Source organism: Monodelphis domestica, chromosome 5, assembly GCF_027887165.1.
Source record: "Monodelphis domestica isolate mMonDom1 chromosome 5, mMonDom1.pri, whole genome shotgun sequence".
NCBI classification, from domain to species: Eukaryota; Metazoa; Chordata; class Mammalia; order Didelphimorphia; family Didelphidae; genus Monodelphis; species Monodelphis domestica.
In genome coordinates this window covers 38,076,714-38,085,330 of record NC_077231.1, presented here as the reverse complement: position 1 = coordinate 38,085,330, position 8,617 = coordinate 38,076,714, and the positions used below count along the sequence as shown (strand labels likewise).

The window sequence follows — 8,617 nt, the reverse complement described above, 5'->3', positions numbered from 1 at the left end:
TGCTTCCCTCTGGCACAAGGCTCCCTTAGAGTAATGAGGGTCCCTCCCCACTCACCTGTGCTTTCACTTTCTCCTCCAACTCTTTGCTAGAAGAAAGAGGAGGATATGAGCCGAATGCAGAGCAGGAGAGAAGGTCCCCGCCATGTTTCCCACCTACTGCCTCTTATCATCTAGCTCCATACTTATGCTTTAGCCTTTAAATGATCCCCAAGGACAAACTCCAGACCCTTGCCCTCCCGGGAGGCTTCCCCTCTGGATTTGGGGAGTTTGACCTCTCTCCTGAACATCAGACACCAAACCACTATTCCTCTAAGTCTCACACAACCTTCAGAACTCTCCACTCTCTTTAACTCCACCCAACCCTCCCTTAATTCATTTTGGAGCAGCCCAAAAGCTCTCTTGAAAGAGGAGGACATCTCTAACAATGGTCCATCCCCTTTATCTCCTCCCAGAATGTTTCTTTAACGTCTGTGTGTGGGGGGATTTGTGGGGCTGGAGGACATGTTACTCACATTTTGAGGCACAGTTGCTCCTCAATTTCCTAAATATCAATAGAAACAGCACCACAGCCACTAGGGCAACTCTCTATAGGGTTAGGGAGGAACATCTGACAAAAGGTGAGGGATGGAAAGGGGCTGAACTTGGGGAGGGAGAAGCATGTAGGGTTATGTGGATAACAAGGTCAGAACAAACCTTCTTGGGACAGCCTGGTGCAAACCTGGGCCAAGTACTCCTGGCTGCCAGAGGCTAAGGAGAATACAAAAAAAAGGGGAATGGAGACATCTCCATTGTCTCCAGAAGATTTCCTTAGAGGAGTGAGAAAGAAGTCTAAGAAGTGGGAGAGTCAGGTTCTGACATCTCCAGGAAGGAAACTAGGTAAGTAGGAAAGAGCAGGAGGGAACATAAAGGATGAGGGTAGAGTAAATGACTTGCTTCAAGACCCAGGGAGGCTTACATCTCTGATTTGGACCTCTTCATGGTATTGCAGCATCTGCAAAGAAAAGAATCATGTTCCTTCAAGTGAGTGCAAGATGAGAAGGTTGGGGGCAGCGGGGCAGCAAGGGGGTAGGGGGTGGGGGGAACAAAAAGAAAGCAGTGGCCAGGGATGCAAAGATTTTGTCTCCATCACCATTGTAGAAGCCCAGATTCAAGAGTGGGCAGACTTCCCAGTTCTGAGATAGTCTCCCTTCAGAGACATTCAGGATTCAATCCTGCATGTGGGGATGGCAGAGTTCCTTCCCTTCTCTTCCCTCTTTTCATCCCTCCATCTATCAGTTGTTCTATCTATCTATCCATCAGAGTGTCACCCTGTCTGCTTGCCTCTGGCCATCCTTCTGAGTTTTGGGGTTCCCCTTCTCTGTCTCCCCCTCTTCCTTTCTTAGTTTCTTCCTTCTTACCTCTCCTCCTCTCCCTCTTTTTTTCTCTCTGTCATTCATCTAGAAACCTCCATCTCAGGCCCACCTATCCATAATTTTGCACACTAGGGAGTGTTTTCTACAGGGAAACTAGAGATTCTCAACTGCTTTTCCTAAATCCATTCCATCCTCCCAGACAGTACTCACTTTCCAAGCTCCAGTTCCCTATCCAGGGAACCCTCTCAGGCAGGGAAAGGAGCAATAAGACTAGAGGGCTAAAAAGGATTCCCTTCCCTTGGGATCTGGACCTGATCTAAACCTGACAACCCATAAACATAGTACAAGAATTTGCTTCATCAAGTTTGATAAGGGGCAGAGTGGATAGGGAAGGATAGGGAAGTGGAGGTCAGAAGATACACACGTGAATTGAAGTGTAAGAGAGAGTGAGAAAAGGAACGAGAATAAATGGGAGGCAGAAGAATAGAGGGAGAGAGACACAGAGAGCAACTACTATGGGTCTGACCACAGAGCTGTATCTAGGAATTCTGGGGCCCAGGACAAATTCATTTGAGGGACAACTCTAGAGAAGGTAGTCCACACCTAATGTAGAAATGCCAGGTGATCCTGGGGAAAGCAGCAGCAGAAAGGATAAGATCCCAGCAATGGGAGGTAAGCTTCAGAGGGAGGTACTACATGGCCAAGGCAGCCAGGAGGCCCCCCAGGGAGGGAAGGAAATCCCTTGAGATAATGGCCAAGTTCTAGTCACCAAGTTCTTAGTTAATGCATTATGTATGGGTTAAAGAAAGCAAGAAGGTACATGGGAAAGAGAACAGGATCCTCAAATTTTAAAAATGAAAGGGCCCTTAGAGATCATCTAAGTTACCCCTCCCACCACCACCTCTCCCATTTTATAGATGAGCCAGAGACTATGTCTTTCCTAAAGTTCTGTAGAAAATGCTTACATCATACTAATAGACTCATTTAGCTACTCACTATTTTTTCCACGTGATCTTGTAGATTACTGGAAGAGAATGCACACTCAGACAAATTAGCTTCCTGTTCTGAAGAAAAGAAGAAGCCCTGGGAGAACCAGACAAGGTCCTGATTCTCCTATAGCTCCCTGCCCTCCATCATCCCTCTCACTGCCTCCCAGTTGCCCTAGAATCTGAGCTTTGGGCTAGGGAAGTGAAACTTTTTCCGTTTGTTTTTTGTTTTAATTTTTTTTAATTAAATATTATCTTTTTCCATTATGTGTAGAAACAATTTTTAATCATTGTTTTCTGACATTTTGAACTTCAGATTCTCTCCCTCCCTCTCCCCACCTCCTTAAGGCAATAAATAGTCTGATAGAGATTTTACCAGTGTTTTCATGCAATATGTATAATATGTATTTCCATATTCCCCATGTTGTGACAGAAGACATATCACATATACAATAAAAAAAAACTCGAAGGAAATAAGGTATGTTTGATCTGTAACCAGATTCTAACAGTTCCCTCTTTGGCAGTGAAGAACAATTGTTTTTCATCATGAGTCCCTCGGGGTTATCTTAGGGAAATGAAACTTCAAACATTGCAGCAGTCTGACTGCCCTCTAGACCTCAGTGGTCCTCAATATCCATCCAGTCACTAAATCTTAACAGTTCTTTCTTCAAACCTATTATAGCCTCCTAGACCCAGAATAAGTCCCATTTCTTCCATAAAGTTTTCTCTGCCTGCGGTATTCTTTCTCTCTTTCCTCTTCATTTATAGGACTTGTAGTCTGGACAGGCCATTTGTCACTTACCATAGACAGCCTCATGATACCAGATTCAGTAGCTGTTGCAGGCTCTGCTCCCCCACACTACACCCTACCCCTAAGCCCAAGGACAGGAATAATTTCTGCTCTGTGGTGAGTATTGAAAAAACAAGCACATATCCAAGATGTTCTCCAGTTCCCCCTTTCTATCTCTTAGTGGTATTTGAAATAGAAGCCCCCCCCCCATCATCACCACCACCACTTCTCAGGAAGGATAAATATGTCCCTTTACTTTTCTGGACGTAAGGAAGTTGAAGAAGGAGGGAATTAAATTCATCCTTCCTTCTCAGTCAGAAAGTGGGAGCTTGTCTAGACTTTGCTAATGAGAAAGGGAAGGTGTTTCTGCTTCATGGAAAGCAGCAGATCAGTGGCACAAAAAAAGATCAGTGGCTTAGAAAGCCCTACTCCCTACAGAACATTCCTATACCACCCCTCTCCTTGGTCTTACTTTAAATCACATACCTTTTATTGACGTTAGGGGGCTCTCCTGTCCCCTGACTTGTTTGCTCTGCCATTAATCCCTGGATAGAGAGAAGAAACTCTGGGACCTTGTGAAATGAGAGCCTAGTGGGTCCCAGGACCCCAGGAATGAGGATAGGGAAGGAGTGGGCATCTTCCTTCCTTCCTTCCTTCCTAAGACCAAGGTGGTAGGTAGGATCCAATAGTCCTTTTGTATTTGGAATATTATGTGTATATGAATTATAAGGGAGGGATTGGTAAGGAAAGGTAGCCCCATGGAGCCATGGAATACTTCCTTATGCTCAGAGAACAGGCAGATGGGCAACCAAGGGACTTGTGAGAAGAAAGAAAACTCATTAAGAGCCATTCCCAGAGTCTAAACTGAGCTAAAGGGACATGGGAGAGGGAGAAAAAGAAAGGAGAAAGAAGTAGAAGGAGATGGGGGTAGATGATCAGCCTCACTTTTACTAAGGACGGGGAACTTTGGGCACAAGGATGCACAAAACTTAGAATAGAAAAAAACCCCTTTTGACCAGGCCCAGACTCCCCTGCCCCAGCCAGAACCTTTTTGCTGAATGGCGATTGGAGGTCCATCAGATGCTTGATGTCTTCAGAAGGCTCCACGGAATACAGTCACAGATATAATGGGGCTCAAGGGAAAAGATACAATTTCTCCAAGCTCATTCTTCGTTAAAGGAATTTCTCTTTTTTGCCCCTCAAGCCTGATGAAACAAACAGTTTCTGGATTTTATCCCAGGAGTCTAGATCACTGAATGCTTCCAGGAAGGAAACAATCAGCCCTGGAGATGTTCTACTCTCTCTCCCCATCAAGGCTAGTCCAAACCCCAGTCTTAAAAGCTGGTTCAGTACTTTTTTAATTACTTTACCTAGATGGAGTCCCAAAGCTGCATTCCTAAACCCAGCCTCTAACCCTCTTCTGCCAGGCTCTTGTCCCAACCCCACCCCAATCTAGTCTCTGTATGATATCAACCATGACCTCATAAGTACAAAGCAGCTCATTATAGGGGAAGGACTCTAGTGGTAAAGGACATGGTTTCTACCTCCAATGCATACTACTGTGTGACCCTGTGTCATTAAAATCACCCTGGGCCTCAGTTTCATACTCTATAAGATAAATGGATTTGATGAGATGGCTTCTGAAATCCCACCTAGCTTTAGGTTTCTAATTTTATGATACCCTTATTCTTAGACTTACATAAACCATGAGCATAAACCATAAAGGGACTAGGGCAGAATTAGAGAGAGAGCTCAACTGAAAACATCACCTTTATTGAGAAGAGATATTCTTGGTGGCTTAGGCAACTTGTATTCCAACACTAAATAGAGAGTGCCTGTAGTTAGTCCTAGAAAAACATTTGTCAGGAGCATAGATTCAATACCTCCCAAACTAAAGTCTACCAGAGGAAAATAAATGAATATAGAAAGAAAGAAAGGAAGAAAGGAAGAAAGAAAGAAAGAAAGAAAGAAAGAAAGAAAGAAAGAAAGAAAGAAAGAAAGAAAGAAAGAAAGAAAGAAAGAAAGAAAGAAAGAAAGAAAGAAAGAAAGAAAGAAAGAAAGAAAGAAAGAAAGAAAGAAAGAAAGAAAGAAAGAAAGAAAGAAAGAAAGAAAGAAAGAAAGAAAGAAAGAAAGAAAGAAAGAAAGGCAGGAAGGAAGGAAGGAAGGAAGGAAGGAAGGAGGAAGGAAGGAAGGAAGGAAGGAAGGAAGGAAGGAAGGAAGGAAGGAAGAAAGAGAAAGAAAGAAAGAAAGAAAGAAAGAAAGAAAGAAAGAAAGAAAGAAAGAAAGAAAGAAAGAAAGAAAGAAAGAAAGAAAGAAAGAAAGAAAGAAAGAAAGAAAGAAAGAAAGAAAGAAAGAAAGAAAGAAAGAAAGAAAGAAAGAAAGAAAGAAAGAAAGAAAGAAAGAAAGAAAGAAAGAAAGAAAGAAAGGCAGGAAGGAAGGAAGGAAGGAAGGAAGGAAGGAAGGAAGGAAGAAGGAAGAAAGAAAGAAAGAAAGAAAGAAAGAAAGAAAGAAAGAAAGAAAGAAAGAAAGAAAGAAAGAAAGAAAGAAAGAAAGAAAGAAAGAAAGAAAGAAAGAAAGAAAGAAAGAAAGAAAGAAAGAAAGAAAGAAAGAAAGAAAGAAAGAAAGAAAGAAAGAAAGAAAGAAAGAAAGAAAGAAAGAAAGAGAAAGAAAAGTCTATCAGATTCCCCATAGGCCTAAAAATTTAATGGAGTTTCTAGAAGTGACCTACCTATTACAAGCTCCGGTAGGAGCAGATGGTCAAAATAAGATTTCACAATTAGGTATGATCAGGCTCCACATAGGCTAGTTTAGTTTTTGCCCAAATATTGAATATACTCCAGGCTCATATTGTAATGTCCGGTTCTGGTTCTGATTCCAAGGAGGACACACACATGCGGTAATGCAATCCACAAAAGGTACATTTATTGACCAAACTATAGCTTGGGGCACAGCCCTAAAAGAGAGCTGGCCCTGAGTCTCCGGCTTGCAGGCTTTTTATACACTTTTAGGGTAGGGGGAGTACAGAGGAATTCCTGGGGTGGGGGGAGTGAACAGGAACTCCTAGGGCTAGGGTCCTTATTAGTTCCTGGCATATGTTAGGAGGGGGAGGGACAAGAACTCCTGGAGTCAGGGTCTTTATGGCTCCTTTTAACATATGGTCTGGCCGATCAGGTCAGTGAACCCTGAGATAACATATCTTTGTGAAACCTGGAATAACATATCCTTGTGAAAACCTGGGATAACATAGTCTTGTGAAACCACATAACTAAGGACATGTCAACTTTAGTTCTTGGGACAAGGGGCCCACTAGGGTATCATCTGGAGGGCAAGTTCCCATGATATCAGTATGTTTCTTCAATGTTTCAGAGCCAGGCTAGCTACATCACCCCAGCAGGGTCCTATGGGTCCCCTGATGGGTTGGGGTGACTTCGCTAATGCTATCAGCTCAAGCACCCATGTGTTCTTCCTACTGTTAGTTGCTAGCAATAAGTTCCCCAGTCTCCTTAACCAATTAATACCAATTAACTTTTTACAAAAGGATATTTATTTTGAAGATATAGCATGAAGGAAATACCACAGTACCTCAGGATCACACTATCCCTATACAACCTCAATCTCTGTGGGCAAGTGGGCTTATATTTAATACATTTTCTACATAGCATTAGTTCCTTTAGTCTACAGAGTTGGGCTGGCTTCTAGATTCCAAGATGTTGGGCAGCTCACTCTCCTCATGTCTCTCAAATCTCACAAAGTTGGAGATTTCTTTACCCTAACTCAAAATAACAATCACTGAGGCCAAGAACTTAGTCCTATGTTCACAGATTGCATGGCTCAATTGTCTCTCTTCTGTCATTGAAATACCAATAGCAGGCAGGAGTCACTCAAAGTAGAAGACCAAGGCTTTAAGGGTCAGTTATTGATGTGATAAGTAGACCAATGGTTGTACTCCAAATCTCTCCAAAACAATTGTGTTATATATATCATAACTCTCCTGGAACCAGCTCTACCACACAATTAATAATCAGTCCATGTCTTTATTATATGGAAAGCAGATAGGAACAAGCAACAGAATATCAGTGCATGTTCCAGATTGGGAAACAGTAGACTTCCTTTACATAATGCTGATAGGTGTGAATCTTAAAACTACTCAGACTCTACTTCAGAAGATTTGATTAAGCTATTCCCCATTTTTAACAATTCCCCATTTTTAATATTTTTACTTGATCAGGAATGTATTGGGAACTTTTAAAATTACTCCACCCTACTCAGACAGTGCCTTAGGGGAAGATAAAGTTGCAAACTCCTGATTGAACAATGAAAAGTCCCTAACTCATACTTATAGTAAAGCTAGAACCTTAAGCTAGGTCTGTTTTTAGATCTAATACAAAAGGGTGCTAAGTACCTAAAAGTTAAATTAGTACCTAAAAGGTCAAGGAACTTACAAAAGGCAAGCTTAACAAAAGAGGTGTGAAGTACTCAAAGGATTTAATCTAACCAGAGAAGGTGAGAACCAAAGAAGATGAGAACTAATAATGGGCAGTCCTGGGAAAAAGCATCTATTATGATTGGTAGATGTAAAAATTTAGGGGAGGTGACATAAGAGAAAATTTCTTTAAAAGGAAGGGGCAAAAGGTAATTTAGTAGTGGGAGTTTGGAGTTGAAGTGAGGGATATTTGAATGGAGTTCGCAATTGAATTCAGTGTGGAGTTAGACTCTGAACTCAGTTCAGGAGATTCAGTAGAGGACTGGAGCTTGCTTGGAGATGATCTTGTGGTGAGTGATAAAGACTGACTCGATCTCCCTTAGGCTCAGGCTTAGACCATTTTGCACCCCCCCCTCCTCCCTCCCCTTAATTCCTTCATTTATTTTAATTAAACTCTCCATAAATCCCAGCTGACATGGGTATTTTCATATGTGGGAATTTCCCATGGCAACCACTTATCTTAGATTTTAAGTCAAAACACTAAAAATTATCTTTACAGTTTTGGCCAAAACCTTTACATTTTGGCATTTATAGTTTTCAATATTCACATAGGAATGTGATTTTTTCCCCCTGAAGACTGATTTACCTGCATCTCAGAAATTTTGGTATGTGTTTTCATTATCATTTTATTTCACAAATTCTTATTTCTCTAATTTGTTATTTAAGTCACTCATTATTTAGGATTTCATTGTTAAGTCTACTTTTGGTTCAATGTCTTTTGCTTTGGTTCCTTAAACCAATGAATATTGTATTCTATCTGTAAAGAATGTTTACTATTTCTATCTTTTTATGTTTGTTTTCTGTATCTCTGTGCCCGAATACATGGTTAGTTTCTATAAAAGTTCCATGAAGTGCTAAGAAATATGTATATTCCTTTTAGGCCCTTTTAGAAGACATGATAAGTCTTTTATCTCTAGTTTCTCCAGCAATTTGCTTGGTTCCATAGTTTTCTTTTTGCTTCTCTTTGTTAGACTTATCCAAAACTGAGAAAGGGGTATTGAAAACT

The 8,617-nt window shown here is 41.3% G+C and overlaps 1 protein-coding gene across 11 annotated transcripts in view; it reads right to left on the bottom strand.

The window, feature by feature from the left end:
- The window catches only part of C5H12orf54 (chromosome 5 C12orf54 homolog), a 15,662-nt gene extending 11,061 nt beyond the window's left edge, over window positions 1-4,601 (bottom strand). For 3 of the 11 annotated variants that reach the window (XM_007502932.2, XM_056798366.1, XM_016425631.2), the window contains exons 1-8: window positions 4,499-4,601; window positions 4,176-4,333; window positions 3,615-3,673; window positions 2,349-2,376; window positions 956-991; window positions 694-747; window positions 513-541; window positions 56-86 (exon numbers count right to left, since the gene is read on the bottom strand). In XM_007502932.2, the coding sequence (XP_007502994.1) occupies window positions 56-86; window positions 513-541; window positions 694-747; window positions 956-991; window positions 2,349-2,376; window positions 3,615-3,673; window positions 4,176-4,205 (267 nt within the window). In that variant the 5' untranslated portion in view covers window positions 4,206-4,333; window positions 4,499-4,601. Of the gene's footprint in view, window positions 1-55; window positions 87-512; window positions 542-693; window positions 748-955; window positions 992-2,348; window positions 2,417-3,614; window positions 3,717-4,175; window positions 4,334-4,498 lie in introns of those variants that run through there. The other 8 variants (XM_056798361.1, XM_007502936.2, XM_016425629.2 and 5 more) reach the window with 8 other exon arrangements.
- Between the last annotated feature and the right edge of the window lie 4,016 nt (window positions 4,602-8,617).